Source organism: Microcebus murinus, chromosome 4, assembly GCF_040939455.1.
Source record: "Microcebus murinus isolate Inina chromosome 4, M.murinus_Inina_mat1.0, whole genome shotgun sequence".
Taxonomy (NCBI): Eukaryota; Metazoa; Chordata; class Mammalia; order Primates; family Cheirogaleidae; genus Microcebus; species Microcebus murinus.
Window position 1 is genome coordinate 1,395,617 of NC_134107.1, and position 18,068 is coordinate 1,413,684.

Genomic DNA, 18,068 nt, shown 5'->3' on the forward strand with positions numbered 1-18,068 from the left:
TGGAACAACAGAGGTGCAAGCAGCAGCGGCTTGTGCCGTTAGGGTCCCTGCCAAAGCAGAGGCACGTCAGCGGTGGTCTTCGATTATGTCATGTTTTTTTTTTTTTGTTTTTTTTTTTTGAGACAGAGTCTCGCTTTGTTGCCTAGGCTAGAGTGAGTGCCGTGGCGTCAGCCTAGCTCACAGCAACCTCAAACTCCTGGGCTCAAGCGATCCTCCTGCCTCAGCCTCCCAAGTGGCTGGGACTACAGGCATGCGCCACCATGCCCGGCTAATTTTTTCTATATATATTAGTTGGCCAATTAATTTCTTTCTATTTATAGTAGAGACGGGATCTCGCTCTTGCTCAGGCTGGTTTCGAACTCCTGACCTCGAGCAATCCGCCCGCCTCGGCCTCCCAGAGAGCTAGGATTACAGGCATGAGCCACCGCGCCCAGCCTATGTCATGTTTTAAACATGCTAAAAGTAGCGGGGAGAGTTTAATGAATTCCCATGTACCCACCACCCATGTACAGTGGATATCAGCATTTTGCCAATTTCTTTGCACCTGTCCACCATCCCTTGATACCCTCCACATGTATTTTTATTTCCTGGGTCATTTTTTTTGTTTTGTTTTGTTTTTTACCTCCGAAGCAGGGTCTTGCTCTGTCATCTAGGCTGCAGTGGTGCGATCACAGGTCACTGCAGCCTCAGACTCCTGGGCTCAAGGGATCCTCCTCCTTTAGCCTCCCAAGTAGCTGGGACTGTAGGGGCGTCACACCAGGCCTGGCTTTGGGGCGTTTTTCTTTTAATCTTAGAAATGATATTTCAACATGTGCCTCTAAAGTTAAGACCATTTCCTGTACATAAACACAATGCCATTATCATCCTCACACAACTAGTGGCACTTACTGTGATGTAGTGTTTATTCTCTGATACCCAGTCCTTATTTCTATTTCCCTGGTTGTCTGCAGATGTCGCCTTGCATTTGGTTGTTAGATCCCTAAGACTCTTTAAGAAAAACAACACCAGGGGCCGGGCGAGGTGGCTCATGCCTGTAATCCTAGCAACTCTGGGAGGCCGAGGCGGGTGGATTGCTCGAGGTCAGGAGTTTGAAACCAGCCTGAGCAAGAGCGAGACCCCGTCTCTACTATAAATAGAAAGAGATTAATTGGCCAACTAATATATATAGAAAAAATGAGCCGGGCGTGGTGGCACACGCCTGTAGTCCCAGCTACTCGGGAGGCTGAGGCAGGAGGATCGCTTGAGCCCAGGAGTTTGAGATTGCTGTGAGCTAGGCTGACGCCAGGGCACTCATTCCAGCCTGGGCGACAAAGTGAGACTCTGTCTCAAAAAAACAAACAAACAAAATAAACACCAGATGTCTTATTTTGAGGTTATTGTAGGTGCACATGCAGTCGTGAGAGAAACCCTGTGTACCTGTGGTCCCCAACCCCTGGGCTTCAGAGCTCCGCTGCTCCCCCTTTCCTGGAAGAATTGTCTTCTGTGAAACTTGGGAACTGTGTGTGGAGGGGTGTGGGGGTGCAGCGGGAGGGAGCAAAGCTTCCTCTGTATTCACACAGCCTCCCCCATCTCTCACATCACTGCCTGTGCTCCGCCCCCCCCCCCCCCATGGAACTGGTACCCAGTGCCCTAAAGATAGGGGACCGCTACTCTGCACGGTTTGCCCAGTCTCCTCCACGGCAACGTTTTGCACCGTGACGCCAGGCTGGATGACTGTGGATGCAGCCCGATAGGGAGCGCGCTCCTGCTGCCCTTCTGTAACCATACCACGCCCTCCTGCTCTTCCGTAACCCTGGGCAGCCATCACTCTGCTCCTCTCTGTGACTTTAGCAGTGTTCTGTAACGGAATCATGCAACGCAGTCTGTCACGTAACCTTCTGGGTTAGGCCTTTTGCGCTCAGTGTGACTCCCTGGAGGCTCACGCGGGAGGCTGTGTGTGTCCCACTGCCGAGTGCTGCTCCGCGGTGTGCTCGCACCACCGCTTGTTGAACCAGTCGCTTGTCGAAGGACACCTGAGCGTTTCCAGTTTGGGGCAGGGACAGATAAAGCTGCCGTAAGCGTTGCATGCAGGATGTCACGTGAGCGTAACTCTGTTTCTCTGGGGTAAATGCCCAGGGCAGTTGTGTTCCTGGATTATGTGGCAGTAGCATATTTGTTTTTTTATGTTTTATTTATTTATTTTTAATTTAATTTTAATATATATATACGCACACACACACACACAATTTTTGGAGACAGAGTCTTGCTCTGTCGCCCAGGCTGTAGTGCAGTGGTGTCATTATATCTCACTGCAGCCTCCAACTCCTGGGCTCGGGCGATCCTCCTGCCTCAGCCTCCCAAGTAGCTGGGACTCCAGGCACTCGCCATCACAGCAGCTTGCACATCTTCTAATTGGATTGTTTGCTTTTGTTTTGCTGTTGAGTTTTGAGAGCTCTTCATGTATTTTAGACACTAGCCCTTTGTTGGGTGTGTGCTTTGCAGACGTCTCCTGCTAGTCTGGTGCTTGTCTTTTCATCTTCTCATCCAGCTCTTTCACAGAGCGGACATCTGTGGCTCTGATGACGTGCAATTTGCCAGCCTTTCTTTTGTGAATCGGGCTTTTGATATCAAGTCTAAAAACTCTCTGTCTAGCCCTAGATCCTGCAGGTTGTCTCCTGTGTTTTTTCCTAAACATATTTTTTCATGTTTTGTGTTTAAGTGCATGATGCATTTTGAGTGAGTTCTTGTTGAGGTGGAGGACTCAAGTCAGGGCTCATTTTCTTCCTGTGGAGGCAGTTGCCCCAGCACCATTTGTTAAACGGCCGTCTTTCCTCCCAAAGTGCTTTTTGCACCTTTGTTGAAAAATCATACGGGATTTCATAGGTTTATTCAAAGGAAGGAAAAGAGTCAGACGGGCATCCTTGTGTGGCTCTGTTTCAGGGTCCCGCGTCCCGTCCTGTTCCACGGCTCCCGGCGTCTGCCGGTCTGCCAGCGCGGCGCTGTCTTCGTCCCTCTAGCTATAGACCGAGTCTTGAAATCAGGTGGACCCATTCCTTCCACTTTATTCTTCTTTTTCAAAATGGTTCTAGCTATTTTAGCGCCTCTGCCCTTCTGCATAAATTTCAGAATAATCGTATCTGTATTTGCAAAAAGCCTTGCTGGAGTTCGGTAGGAATCGTGCTCAGCCTGCGTACAAGAGTTGCACACACTGGAACTCTCAGTGCTACTTCGCCCTCCAGCAAGGCCGGCTGGTGTGTGTGCTCACCGGCGGAGCCCAGGACCTGCATTCCCACCTCTGGCAACCTTGCACGGCATCTGTCTTCGGTCACCTTTGCCAAACTGATAGCAAAACCTGGCACCGAATTTTATTTTGTAACGCTTCAGTTACCGGGGAGGCGGAACGGTTCCCCCTAACTTTGCTGCCTCTTTTCTTTTTGTATCGCCTTTCCCATCCCTGGCTCGTTTTTAATTGGGAAGTCTGTCTTTGTTCCTGTGATTTATTTATTTATATATTTTTGAGGCTGGGTCTTGCTCTGTCACCCGGGCTAGAGTGCTGTGGTGTCATCATAGTTCACAGCAACCTCAAATTCTTGGGCTCCAGTAATCCTCCTGTCCCAGCCTCCCAACTCAGTGGGACTATAGGCATGAACCACCACTCCTGGCTAATTTTTCTATTTTTTGTAGAGACGGGGTCTTACTCTTCCTCAGCCTGATCTCCACTTCCTGGCCCCAAGCCATCTTCCCACCTTGGCCTCCAAAAGTGATTTAGAAAAGCTCTTTCTCACTTCCCAAGTCATCTTCCCTCAGCAACATTTACTGGAGCACTGACGTAGAAACCTCTGATCGGGCTGTTGGAAAGAGCTGTTGGTGTCCATGCCAGGGAAGTTAGACATGGCCCAGTGTTTTCCTGATGCCTTTTTCTTGTCTTTCTTTCTTTTTATTTTCTTTTGAGAGGGTCTCTCTTTGTCACCCAGGCTGGAGCACAGTGGCCTGATCATAGCTCACTGCATCTTTGAACTCCTGGGCTCAATCAATCTTCTCATCTCAGCCTCCTGAGTAGCTGGGACTACAGGCACTTATCACCATGCCCGGCTAATTTTTAAATTTTCTGTAGAGACGGGGTCTTGCTCTGTTACGCAGGCTGACATCAAACTCCTGGCCTCAAGTGATCCTCCCACCTCAGCCTCCCAAAGTGGAGTACAGGTGTGAGCCACTGCACCCGGCCTCCTGATGCCTTTTGAGTGTGAGTCAAGCCCCAGTTCTGCCATGCACCTGCCTTGCTGTGTGACCAAGCCAGGTTTCGTCACCTGCAGACTGTGGGCCAGCCTGCCAGGAGGGCCGGGCATGCTCGAGGTGGTGATGGTACAAGCCATATGGGGCGCTCCTCTGGGAAGGCAGAAGTGCAGGGACCATCAAGGGAGCACTTCTCCAGGCTACGTTTTTGCACTAGCTTGTTTTTCTAAGTAGGAACTCCGACGGGGATGTCTTTTGGTGTACGTACCTAACTTCCTGTAAAATTTGGCAGCAGCGTTGAAAAGCACAGCCATTGTAGGCTCTCCACTCTCCTGCGGGAGTAGCAGTCTCTTGAAAACACTGACTTCCAGTCGATTTATATGCTCAAATCGAGTCTTGCCCTTTGGCCTCTTCTGTTTAATAAGACGCAGCATCACGTGATCATGGATGTGCATTTTCTCAGGCGAGCGGGCATGTGAGGCTGTCCTACATCCCAGCGCCCAGCTCTGTCCCACCTGGGCCACCCCTGCAGGATTTGAAGCAGGTTAGGGTCTGACTCTAGGGCCACCTGGCCTGGGTGTTTCTCTGGTCCCATCACTGCCTGGCTGTGTGACCCTAGGCAGGCAACCTCAGTTTCCCCACCTGTTGACTGGGACTAGCACCATTACTTGCGCTGTAGTGTTGTTGGGACAGCTCCATGAGACACTGGATATAAAACGGCCAGCCTTCACTTTTATATCAGGACCAGGGATTATAGGTACTTTTGTGAAAGTTTTAAAATGCAAATGAATTTGCTTAAAAGTGTCATTTTGAAACAAACAAGGCTGGCAGTCACTGCTGTGTTCTGCGTGAGAATGCTTTGTAGGCAGAGCAGGAGTTTGGCTGGAGACAGCCAAGCACGGAGACCCGGAGGGGTCCCGCCCTGCCCTTGGCCGAAGGCGGGGACCACAGCTGGGCGGACTCAGTCCTGGGAGGGTTAGGAGTCGTTAGAACAGGGTTTCCCTCCAAAGTGGTGTTCCTGTGTTTTAAGGCAGCTAAAACTCAACTGGTTTTCTCCCAGGTTAAAATCACAAGTGCTCACAGGAATTGTGGGGTTTTAAAGCCTTGGCCACAGAAGGATGTGAAATTGTTCTCTGCCACGCGACCCCCTTCCTGTCATCCCACTTACTTGTAAATTGTTTCTGGGCTGGAGGGTAAAGAGAGAAGGCCGGAGGAACTCGCATGTTGTCTCTCTCAGTATTTTAAGACAGGAAGAGCAACTATTAATAAAAGACCAAGCTGAAAGCTGTTGAACTTCGTCAATAATTCAGACACGGCAGAGGTGAAGATGGCGTCTTGTCTGTACCCTGGGGTCGGCTCCTCCGTGCTTCCTTCCATTCCTGCAGTCGTCGCACTGCCGGCCTCCCGGCTGGTCTGCCCCCTCTCTGCCTTTGCTTGGGCTTGGCCCTGGGTTCACTGTGGGGTCAGACATGAGTGAACACACACACGGTTCTTCACACACACACGGTTCTTTCCCGGCAACCTTGAGGCTTCCTTTTGGGAGCTGCACAGGGGCGGACGACACAGACTGCCCTGGTTGGGGATCCATGGCGTTAGCCGTGTGTGTCTTCAGCTCTGCCGCAGTGGCACATTCGGGTGGCTTGCAGGTGTAACTCTGCTGTCCCAGGAAGAAGCAGTGGGGTAAGAGGAAGTGGCCATTAGGGTCTGGAGTTTTCCTTCCTTTCTTCCCCCTTCTGCTTTAGCAGTACCTGAAATACATGTCATTAAATCGAAACCTCTAACTGCTGTCGTTTTCCCAGGTTACCCAAATGGATTCCCATAGTTAAAGAGGAGCGCTTGAGCCGTGCGCTGTGGTTTCCATCAACTGTAGTCTTTGGGATTGATAACCGGCCATCAAATTTTCTTTTATGGTTTTGTTAAAATTTTTTTTTAGACTGGGCGTGGTGATCCTCCTGCCTCAGCCTCCAGAGTAGCTGGGACTACAGGCACGCACCACCACACCCTGCCCATTGAATGTCAAGCAGCCTCTATGAACGAGCCCTTAGCATGGACCGTGGGAGCTTGGGGGTTTGGGTCAAGTGCTTCAGCAGATTTTCTGGACTAGTCAGGGCCTCGTTTCTCTTGGTTGTTGATCTCATCACTCAGAAGCATTTGGGAAGTTTGAGACGGATATTTAATAACCCTGCATGCCCCAAACACCACAACTCTTTTTTTCACTGGATTGATAGTGGCTTGGAAACCTCTTTTTCTTGCTTATCGTGAAATCTTTAAAAGAAAAAACAAACACTGGAAATGTAGTTCATGTCTGTGCCTCTCTGGTCGTTGGTGGAAAGGGCTCTGTTGTCATCCAAAGTGGGGAGCTTCTGGGGTCTGTGAGCCGACGGCCGGTGATGTGCTGTCTGCTGTCTGGATCCAGCCACTGTCACCTTTACTGACAGGTGACAACCAGCCTGCCTGACTTTGCCTTTTTTCTGTTTGTCTTATTCCTCTGGGGAGCTGTCTCAGAAGCAAAGTGAAGTTTAGACCCAGAAGACGACACAGGGTGTGATGGCTATGCACTGTCATGTAATAAGGTCATAAGAAACTAAGGGTGGTGGCCACTCCCAGTCCTTCCTGGACCCTGGACACTCCCCCAGGGACTGATCAGTCAGGGGCTCCTGGGGCTGAGGGGAGCAGGGGCTGCTGTAGCTATGCACTCACCTCCTCATTCTTTTTATTTATTTATTTTTGAGAGGGGATCTCACTGTGTTACCCGGGCTGGACTTGAACTCCTGGCCTCAAGTCATCCTCCTGCCTCAGCCTCCTGAGTATCTGGCACTATTGGCCTGAGCCACTGTGCCCAGCTAGTTTAATTCTTTTCCTTGGTGTCTTTGTCTTTTTTTTTTTTTCTTTAAATGATTGTTTCTTAACTTCTGGCTTTTCTTGCTTTTTCATATTGTTCTAGTTTTTTCTGCCTTTTCAATATTTCCTTCTTTCTTTTCCCCTTTTTCTTTTTGTTTTGACTTTCTTCTTTCCCCTTTCAGACGCTTAAGCTGTTTTCCTTCTATTTTCATTCTGTCTTGGTATTTTTCTTTGTACTTTCAGTTCTTTATATGTTTGCAGGTGTTGGCGTCCCCCAGAGAAGCTGACCGTAATCCAGGCATTATTTTTAACTTGAAATGACCCAGCACAGCACAACAGCGTGCGAGTGTTGGGTGCGTGCTGGTTCACATCCAGCGATCATAACCGGAGGGAACCAGCCTCGCTGGGTCTCATTCATTTTGAGAAATCCTGCGACAGCATTCAGGGACTATTTAAATAAGCACTATACTCCTGCTTCTCAGACAATACTCTGTTTTTCCACCTTGCTTTCTTTAGCTGTTTACACGCCTGTTCTTCCATATAATTAAGCCTAATTGTGCAGTCTTCACTTTTGATCACTGATTAAATCAACAGCAGGTTTGTGTGCTGCTTTTTTTCGCCTCACTCAGTGAAACACCAGCACGTAAGCCTTTACAGCCAGCATTTTAGTGGCTGTTTAACTCCTCGTCGGGTTGGCACGCTCCCTGGCATGCCCTTCCTCCCCTCTGGGGGACATCCCCTTGCGATCGGGAAGAAAGGCAGTAGACACCGTGGGAAGTGTGTGACCTTGGCCGGTCGCCAGGCTGGATGTGGGGGTGGCTTTGATTAGCCTCGTGACCTTAGGTGAGGCAGTTACCTTCTCCGAAAGATGATGTCTTGGCGCTTTGAGGGGCTGGAACTGGGAACGTCATCAGTGCCCAGCTGAGGACTTTGAACTTCCTGCCTACCCTGGTGGGAGCGGTCGCGGGCCGGCTTTCTCTCCGCGGGAGCGGTCGGTGTGTTCCCCGTAGTCACTGGGGTAGCTGGTGGAGGAAGGGTGAGGATGGGACCCAGGGCAGGACAGCCAGTGGGCAGGCTGAGTGCCTGGTGACTCATGACGACAGGCGGACACTCCTCTCCTAATTCTGGAGCCAGAGAACAGTCTCAAAGCACAGAGCGTCTTTTCCCTGTGAGCTCCCAGACGAGTTGAAACCCCATCGCTCAGTCGCTCAGTGAACGGAAACTACCGGAAATTGACGCTGGGCCTCCACTGCTGCAGCTGGAATTAGGATTTATGGAAGATCGTTAGCGTTTGCTTGCGCCTAAATCAAATAAGTGTCATGTCTGTGTCTGAAGATAAACGGTTCAGCGTCTGGAGGACGTTTCAAGCACAGAAATTTTGACTTTCAGTGTCGTATATTTCGGTAATGACAAAATCGAGGGGTTGGCACTCCCCCCCAACCCCCAGAGGGAATGTGTCCACTTTTGACCAGTACCTGTGATTTTTGTTTGCAGATTCCCACCGGAAATCCGTTATACGAATCTTACTACAAGCAGGTAAGTTTAACGGATGTCTTTCTCGATGGAACCAGGGAGCAGTTAAACCGGAAAGCACAGTGCTGAGTTGAAGGCCAGTTGAAGCGGCCGCCTGTCCTTTTCTTCAGATCTAGCCGGCGAGCGGGTGCTGCTTTCCTGCTGCTGCAGACCCCTCTCAACACTTGCGCTCCCGTTCCAGGTGGACCCCGCGTACACAGGGCGAGTCGGGGCGGGCGAGGCCGCGCTGTTTCTGAAGAAGTCTGGCCTCTCAGACGTTATCCTGGGGAAGGTACGTGAAGACCAAGAGCGATTTCCCTTCAAGGGAGGCCGCCCTCGCATCTCCCGCCGGGCGGGTCCAGGGCGGCCTTTGCAGACCCCCCTGTGTGGGACCGTGCCTCCCAGGCTGTGGCCTGGCCACCGTGAGCCACTCAAGACTATGACAGGTGGATGTAAACGCACCTGGGCAGCAGCCGTCACCGCTGGTTGGCTGGCAGATGAGACACCTGAGTGTGCTTTCGGGGTCTTGACGGCGTGTGGGTTTATGTAGGGGTGCAAGGATGTAGTAGACACCATGTGGCTTTGGAGCCGAGTGGACCTGGGTGTGCCTGAGGGCAGACCGTTCACCTGCTCCAAGTGGCCCTCTCCGTCTGCAACCTGGGGACTGTCGCTCTTGCCCCCAAGGCCGTCAGTCTGCAAGGCCCACAGTAGCTGTGGTGGCCACTCCAGATTTTGTTAACACACGGGCAATCATGGTCGGCAGTCATGCTCATGAGCATTTTTTGTTTCCACAGATATGGGACTTGGCTGACCCAGAAGGTAAAGGGTTCTTGGACAAACAGGTATATACCCGCATGCGCAGAGCCAGTGGAGGGGCCGGGTAAGAGCCCCCTGGGCTGGGTGACCTCCGCGCTTCCTTCCACGTTTCTCCGCCGTCAAGTATCACTAGGCAGAAGTGCAGCTATCAGACTTAAAATGGGAAGTTTTCATTTTGAAATAAAGGTCTTGGAGCCATCTTTCATGGTTAGCGTATCTTTTAATGTGTTGTGACCTTACCCACGATTTAAGTGTCGTCAAAACTTTTATCTTGAAATAATTTCAGACTGATGGAAGTTGCAGAAATAGTTTGGAGCATTCCCGTGTATTTTTTGCCAGCTCTGCCCCGTGACAGCGTCTTAGGCAACCACAGCACTGTGACCTCAGCCAGGAAACGGACGCTGGTGCAGCGCTGAACGGAAGGCTTTAATCCGCGCTGATGTGCACTCTTGGGGAAAAGGGGGTGTATAGGTCTATGAAATTTTATCATTTTCGTAGGTTCACGTAACCACCACCCCAGTCAAGATACAGAACCCTCCCAGCACCCCAAAAATCTCCTTCGTGCTGCCCCTCGGTAGTCACACCCTGATCCCTGGCAAGCACCGGTCTGTTCTCCACCACGATAGTTTTGTTTTTTCAAGAGTGTTCTATACAGCCGGTCACAGTGCCATGTACCCTGTAGTCCCAGCTACTCTGGAGGCCGAGGTGGTGGAAGGATTGCTTGAACCCAGGAGCCCAAGGCTGCAGTGAGCCTGATCGTACCACAGCAGCACTCCAGCCTGGGTGGCAGAGTGAGACCCTGTCTTTTAAAGAGGAAAAAAAAAAAAAAAAGTTCTATACATGGAATTTTACAGGACAATTTGAGCATCTCTAATTGGAAATCCCAGATGCTCCGAAATCCAAGACTTTTCGAGCACCGAATAATGCTCAAAGGAAATGCTCACTGGAGCGTTCGGGATTTTATAGATTAGGGATGTCCGTTATCCGGTAGTCATGGTGCAGATATTCCGGAGTCCAAAATCTGAAACACCAATGTCTCAAGCGTTTCTTTGGCTGAGGGCTGTTTAGCCTGTACTGACAAGTGATTTTAAGTGGTCTTAGTTGCAAGTCGAGTTAGTCCAGCCTTCCACCAAACTGCACGCGAGGGGAGTCGTCCCTGGGGTGCCACGGCCTGTGGCCCCGTCCCCCGGGAAGGCGGGCTCAGCTGTGCCTCCCTCCCTTGAGATCAGTCACGCACGTGTGCCTGTTAAAGGTTCTCAGAACCCTTATGGAGAAAGAAACCGGTTATCTTTGCCCATGGCAGTTCCCCTGAACTTACTTACGTCCCCTTTTCTCGACACGCCTGTGTCCGCCTCCACACTCTGCAAACGTTCCCGTGGACGTCAGCCTGAGAAAGGCCGATCTAGCACGTATCTCTTTGAAAAAAACTGTAAAGCTGTACCTGTGTTCATATCCTTAAAACCATCCACGTTCTTAGGCCAGTCGGTCCATTGAGAAAAAGCTCAAAAGTCCACTAAGCCTGTGGGGCGGCGGGTTCTGGGTTAGGAGGTGGGGGGGGGAGGGGGAGGCACCTGACAGCCACGTTCAGGTTCTCTCTCCCTGGGTGGGAGGGGGGGAGGGTTACTGCAGGGAGCAGGGGGTCATGGGAACCTCAGATGTAAATTCCCCGGCAACTGTGTGTATTTCACTGCTTTTTAAAAAAGTCAACACATAATTGGTCCATCATTTGCCACCTTAAACATACTAACTCTGTGCTAGCATTTCCTAATAGTTGGAAGTTCATTATTTTTGGAAAAATACATTGATCTGAAACACTGCAGCGTTCCACATGCAGTGGGATAAATCCAGTTCAGCGTATTCATTTAAACGACCTCCCTAGGGCGAGCCCCGCTCACGCCACTCTCCAAGCGGCTTTGCACGGTCTCCGTAGTTGAAGCGAAACCCCTCTTGCCCTGAAGCCGCCGCTGGAGACGGCTCCCTTCCCGCCCCCACGCTCCTGGTGATGTTTACCTCGAGGCAAACGCTGTTTTGGATTTGCAGGGTTTCTATGTTGCACTGAGACTGGTGGCCTGTGCACAGAGCGGCCACGAAGTCACCTTGAGCAATCTGAACTTGAGCATGCCGCCGCCTAAGTTCGTGAGTGTCTAAATCCTTCACATTCACATTCTTCTAGTGTGTGTGTGTGTGTGTGTGTGTGTCTGTCTCGGTCTCGGTGTTTTGTGTCCCCTTCCCTGTTTTTGTTATTGAGGTGAAATTCACAGTATAAAATAACAGTTTTAAAGTGAACAATTCAAATGACATTTAGTACGTGTGCAGTGTACTATCACTTGGATGTACCATCGCCTCTGTGTAGCTATGGAACATTTCCATCACCCCAAAAGGAGACCCCACCCCCTTATGGAATCCCTCCTCTCCCAGGCCCTGGCCACCACTAATTTCTGTGTGTAGATAGTTTCTGTGTGTCGATTTGCCTGTTCTGGACGTTTCATGTTAACGGGATCGTACACTGTGTGGCCTTTTGTGTCCGGCGTGTCTCATGCAGCGTCATGTTTCCAGGTTCATCCACGTGGTAGCAGGTGTCATGCCTTTTCTGTGGCTGATGGTCCATTGTGCAGGTGGACCTCTGCCTTATCCATTCATCCACCCGTGACATTTGAGTCGTTTCCACCTTTTGGCCATGAGTGTTCACGGACAAGGATCTGTTTGAACACCTGTTTTTAATTCTGTCGAGTCCATACCAGGAGTGGAACTGCAGGGCTGTGATAATTCCGGGCGTAACTTTCTGAGGTGTTTCCCCTCTTGGAGAGCACTTTGAAATGTGCGTCCTTGTCAGCACACCCGTCCTCCTGCGATTCGATTCCGTGCCAGCCACAAAGAAACGTCTCTCTCTCTCTGTCTTTCCTCAGCACGACACGAGCAGCCCTCTGATGGTCACGCCGCCTTCCGCAGAGGCCCACTGGGCCGTGAGGGTAAGTGAACAGGGACAGCCCCTTGGCTTCCCGCGGCATCGTCCTGGTCATCCGTGATGCTGTTCAGGACGCTTTATAGGGTGATCCAGACGCTTGCATCGCCTGTTCTGTCTCAGCGCGTGAATCGCGCGGCAGAATTTGGAAGAAATACCTTTTCAAAGGGGAACTTTTTTTTTTTTGAAAAGGCTCTGGCCCTTCCCTGTGATTGGGAATTGCCAAAAAATGGGACAGCTAGCTAAGTTACAGGAGTTGCGTTCTCAAAAGCCTGCAGTTTAAGCTTTGCACTTTCAGGTCACTTTCTGTGGTTTTTGCTGCTTGCGTTGGTTGAGGAGAATAGAAAAGGAAATTGTGACAACTTGCAAGCACCCAGACCCCCACGTGTTCCTTGCTTTCTCCCTTATTTCCAGCCACGTGTTAGGAGTCTTTCTGATGCTCTGGGCGCCGTGTGGAAAGCTTCTCTTAGCACTTAAAGTGTTATTTTTAAGACAGAGGATGTTGTGGCTAGAAAGATGCGTTCTTGCTTCCAGAAAGGGAAAAAAACGAGGGTTGTCTTCTCGTGAGCACAGAATTCCTCCTGAAGGAAGTGAGCGGGGGGCGTGGAGACGTCCCCACAGATAACGTGAGGCCCCCTCGCCATCCCTGCTCTTTCCGAGGATTGTCACGGCTTCTTTCTTTTGTGCTGTTTAAATGCTAACATTCATAACACTCTTGCTGTAAAGTAAAGACAAGCCTTCTCCCTCCCCAAGCACCTTTGTCCTGTGCTCACACGGTTGGTTTGTTCCCTTCTTGGCAAGGCTGGGGCACGAGGAGCGTTCACGTGACCACGGAGCTGTGGAGTCGCCTCCGTGCGGGGCACTTTGCCGGGGCAGCTGTCACAGCACTGAAGGACATGTGGGTCGCCCAGCAGCTCGGTGCTGACTTTGGAAGAGAGCCGCTTTGTCGTGGGAAATGGGACCCCTGAGGTCTCATTCCGTGAAGCGTTGGTCCCTCTTCCAGCGGGAGTTGTGCTCAGGCCGCCCTGGAGGGGCCGGGGCCAGGGACCAGGTGCTGTGACCGGGGTGGGCCGCTCTAAAGAGAGATTCACGTCCCATCTGTGGACACTGTGAAAAAACCCAGCCCGGACTGCCAAGTGCTTGTTTCCACTGTGAACATTCCCCTGCCTCTCAGAGCACTGGGTCAGGAGCCCGACGGGCAGGGAGGACCCCAGGCAGGCCCGGAACATTCGGCCTCTGAGTGCTTAACAGCCCCTAGCGTGCAGTGCCCGCGGGAGCTCTCGCTTCTGTTATCAAGGGTGCCATCTTTTTTTTTTTCCCTCTCTTTTTAAACAATTTTTTTTTTTTTAAGACAGAGTCTCACTCTGTTGCCGAGGCTAGAGTGCCGTGGCGTCAGCCTAGCTCATAGCAACCTCCGACTCCTGGGCTCAAGCGATCCTCCTGTCTCAGCCTCCCCAGTAGCTGGGACTACAGGCATGCGCCACCATGCCCGGCTAATTTTTTCTATGTATTTTTATTTTTAGTTGGCCAATTTGTTTCCTTTTTTTTTTTTTTTCTTTTAGTAGAGACAGGGTCTTACTCTTGCTCAGGCTGGTCTGGAACTCCTGACCTTGAGCTATCCACCTGCCTTAGCCTCCTAGAGTTCTAGGATTATAGGCATGAGCCACCGCACCCAGCCTCTCTTTAAAAATTTTAAATGTTTTACTGTGGCAAAATGCACGGCACATAAATTTTGTCATCTTAACCATTTCTAAGCGTACATACGGTTCAGTAATGACAAGTACCTTCACGTTGTGCGACAGTTGCTACCATCCCTCTCCAGAACTTTCTTACCTTCCCAAGCTGAAACTCTGTCCCCATTAAACACGAAGGCCCCGGCCCCCACCGCTCTACTTCCTGTCTCTGCGGATTTGCCTCATCTAGGAGCCTCGTGTGAGCGGGCTCTGCAGTGCTTGGCTTTTGGAGTCTAGCTTATTTCCCTTGGCGGCATGTCCTCGAGGCCCGCAGCGTGTTGCGGTGTGTGTCAGAACTTCTTTCCCTTTTATGGCTGAATAACACCCCGTTATACGGACATGCCGCGTTTCGTTTATCCGTTCATCTCTCGGTGGACTCCTGCTGAGGGTGGTGTTTCCTTAGCACGCCCAGGAGCCCCAGCGCGTGGCCAGGCTGGTGGAGAGGGGTCTGCTCGCTCGCTCGCTCTCGGTTATGCTCTCCGTGGGCCTCGTTTCTGTTGGAGGGTGGACTGGAAGCCGCTGCCCAGCCCTTCACACAGGTGGCCCCTCCCACACGCTGTCTGCGTTTCACCTTTCAGAGTGGCGGTAGCTGCTGCTCTGCATCGTGAAGCTCCCAGATCTCCCTTCTGTTCATGAGGACCCACCTTCCTTCTTTCCTTCCTTCCTTCCTTTCCTTCCTTCCTTTCCTTCCTCCCTCCCTCCCTCCCTCCCTCCCTCCCTCCCTCCCTCCCTCCCTCCCTTCCCTCCCTCCCTCCCTCCCTCCCTCCCTCCCTCCCTCCCTCCCTCCCTCCCTCTTCTGATAATTATTTGCCCATTGCTAACACTCATTCACACTTTCTCTTTCCGGAACTAGTGAGCTCCTCCGGGGTTGGCGGGAGTGGCCGAGGCCCCGCCCGCTCAGGCAGAGAGCAGGACCAGCCTGGCCCTCCTGGCCCCCTGGCCCCAAGCTTGCTGGAGAGCCGTTTCTTTCAAGGCATGCGTTCACTGGCAGCCTGAGGAGCTGAGACTGTTCTAAGCCTGTCTCGTGCTCTTAGCCCCGGACGATGGTGGGTGGCCGGCTGTTTTCACCTGGCTCTGGGTCAGAGCTTGATTCAGACACTCACACAGGTATGCTCTTATACTCACCCAGACTTTTCTTTCCAACCAGGTGGAAGAAAAGGCAAAATTTGATGGGATTTTCGAAAGCCTCTTACCCATTAACGGTTTGCTCTCTGGAGACAAAGTCAAGCCTGTCCTCATGAACTCGAAACTACCTCTTGATGTCCTAGGCAGGGTAAGTGAGCCATGGGCTTGGTTCTTCCGCATTCTACACCACTGCTGTGTTTGGTCAGCACTGTTTTCTGCCCCAGGACACTTGACACGGTTCTTGCTCTGTGCATAACCCCGTGTCATCGGGGGCTTCACAGCCCCCGTGCGACACTCCCTAACAGTTAGGCCGGCTCGGGGCTTCCCGGGTTTGGCTCCCAGGTGCTGCCCCAGCCCATGGGGAAGGTGCTAGAGTCCTTTCGTTTCATGGATGGGGAGGTGACTCAGAAGTGAAATTGCTGCCCAGGACCCGGGGATAAGCAGAGCTCAGCCTTAAGACCCCGCTCTGGACTCGCCCCTTTTCCATTGTGCTGAGTGTAGGAGTGTGTGTCTGTATTCTTTATTTCTTTTCTTTTTTATTTTCGAGATGGGGTCTGACTGTGTCGCCCAGGCTGGAGTGCATTGTTTAGTCACAGGTGTAATCTTAGCTCATTGCAACCTCCAACTCCTGGGCTCAAGCGATCCTCCTGCCTCGGCTTCTTGAGTAGCTGGGACTGCAGGCGCACACCAACACACGTGGCTAATGTTTTTGTAGAGATGGGGTCTCGCTCTTGCTCAGGCTGGTCTCGAACTCCTGGACTCCAGTGATTCTCCTACTTCAGCCTCCCAGAGTGCTGGGATTACAGGTGTGAGCCACTATGCCTGGCTCTTTTCTGTTGTTAATGCTTTTTTTCCCCTTCCTATAAAGCTCAAGGTAAAGGTACTTTCAACTCTGCTGCAAGTCTAAGAAATTTTGTGTATTCCCTTTTTTTAAAAAAAAAAGACTTGATTTTGTTCCTATTAAATATAAGTGTAGTCATCCCTTGGTATACTTGGGGGATTGGTTCCAGGACCCCCCCTCGTATACCAAAATCCGTGTATACTCAAGTCCTGAAGCCGGCCCTACGCACATGAAAAGTTGCCATCTGTATACTGGGGTTTTGTATCCCTCAAAATACTGTATTTTTGATTCTTGTTTGGCTGAAAAATTTCAAGTATAAGTGGACTCGCGCAGTTCAGAGCCGTGTTTGAGACCCACAGCTGTGCCTCAGAGCCTCGCCTGCAGCCCTGCCCCGCCCCGAACGGCAGGGTGGGGGCTGGCTTTGCGGAACCAGCGTGCAGGGCTTGTGTTCAGGGCAGCACCCGTGCCCAGATCAAAGCCATCTTTTCTACCTAAGATCTCTTTGTAAGACATCAAAGAAAAAAATCAGGCCGGTTTAATGTGTAGCTCTGGCCATGGTTGTGATCATGACGTCTGACAGTGTGTGGATCCGGGCTTGACGGAGCTTCAGCAGGTGGTGGCTTCTCAGAGAACCCACGGGCCAGTTCTAAAGTGCACGGTGATCGCCTTGTCCGGACCCCGGCAAGCACCACGGACTCAGAATCTGAGTTCTGGTGACTGCAGCTGGCTCCCACGTGGGCCTTTCCTGCCCTAATAACCTGCCTCGGTCTCCCCTGGCAGGTCTGGGACCTCAGCGACATCGACAAGGACGGACACCTGGATCGGGACGAGTTTGCTGTGGTAGGCCCCGCCCCTGAGGGAGGCATGGTGCAGCTCGCGCGGGGCTTCTGGATTCGTTGGCTTGTCTTCTTCCGTGTTTTCTTCAAAGTGTGTGTTTTGACACAATTCCAAGTTCATAGAAAAGTTGCGGCACAGGCCGAGTATCCCGGTGTGAAGGCCCGGCCTCTGAAATGCGCCGACACGGCACTTGGAGGGACGCTCCTTGGAGGATTCAGATTCCGGGTTAGGGGCTTCAACCAGTGCGTGTCACGCATAGCTTCAAAAGTTCGGAAAAATCCGAAATCCGAAACGCTTCTTGTCCCAGGCATTTCAGATTTGGATGCCTTTCGCCCCAGTTCCCCCGTGTCACTGTGTTCCACGTTTGCTTTCTCTCTCTCCCTCTCCCTCCCTCTCTCTCTCTCTCTCAGATTTTTCCTTTGAACCGTTTTGGAGTTAAGTTGCAGACAGGATACCTCTTCACCCCAAAATACTTCAGCATGTATTTAGTTCTTGTAAAAACAAGAACTTCCCTTAAATAACTGTTGTCCAGTTCAGAATCGGGAAATTAGCATGATGTCAGCTCACTTAGGATGTTTTCATTATCTCCTGTGTATCTTGTATTCTGTACTAGTATGTCTATGATTGTGTTACTTGTTATCTAATCTAAGGATATTATTCAGATTATACCAGTTGTCCCCAAATGTCCCTGTGGCAAAAGAGGATGACATTCCCTAGTCCTGTGACTTTTACTTTCTCTGACCTCGAGTGGCTCCTCAGGCTGCCTTCGTGGTGTGGATGTCTGCACACGCACAGGCCAGCAGTTGTGGAGTGTCCCTAGGTGTGGGGTGGGCTGCCACTTCCTCGTAGTGACCCAGGTCGTGCACTCTTGTGGGGCAGGAACGCCACGCAGGTGATGCCTGTCCTCGAGGCCTCGCCCCCGGGGGACTGTGATGTCACCTCGTGTCTTCCCGCCACATTGACCTTCCTCGCTGGGTCAAGGTGGAGGCTGCCGGGTCTCTCCCTGCAGCCTCTCTCTCCCTCTGTGCTCAGCCCGTGGCTGTGGGGGACGCCTTGAGCATGTAAATACCTGGTTGCTCCCAGACCCTCCTGCCAGTCCCAGCAGCTGGCGATGAGTCTCCCCCAAGTTCACGATGATGTTGGTGGCTGCCACAGGGGGACGTTCTGTTCCAATTCCAGCATTCCTTGC

At 51.5% G+C, this 18,068-nt stretch overlaps 1 protein-coding gene across 3 annotated transcripts in view; it reads left to right on the forward strand.

Annotated features, from left to right (window-relative positions):
* The window catches only part of EPS15L1 (epidermal growth factor receptor pathway substrate 15 like 1), a 90,978-nt gene that overhangs the window by 15,418 nt on the left and 57,492 nt on the right, over positions 1 to 18,068 (forward strand). For all 3 annotated transcript variants that reach the window (XM_012758382.2, XM_012758385.2, XM_012758386.2), the window contains exons 2-8: positions 8,548 to 8,589; positions 8,768 to 8,857; positions 9,360 to 9,407; positions 11,422 to 11,517; positions 12,288 to 12,350; positions 15,224 to 15,349; positions 16,823 to 16,882. In XM_012758382.2, the coding sequence (XP_012613836.1) occupies positions 8,548 to 8,589; positions 8,768 to 8,857; positions 9,360 to 9,407; positions 11,422 to 11,517; positions 12,288 to 12,350; positions 15,224 to 15,349; positions 16,823 to 16,882 (525 nt within the window). The remainder of the gene's footprint in view (positions 1 to 8,547; positions 8,590 to 8,767; positions 8,858 to 9,359; positions 9,408 to 11,421; positions 11,518 to 12,287; positions 12,351 to 15,223; positions 15,350 to 16,822; positions 16,883 to 18,068) is intronic.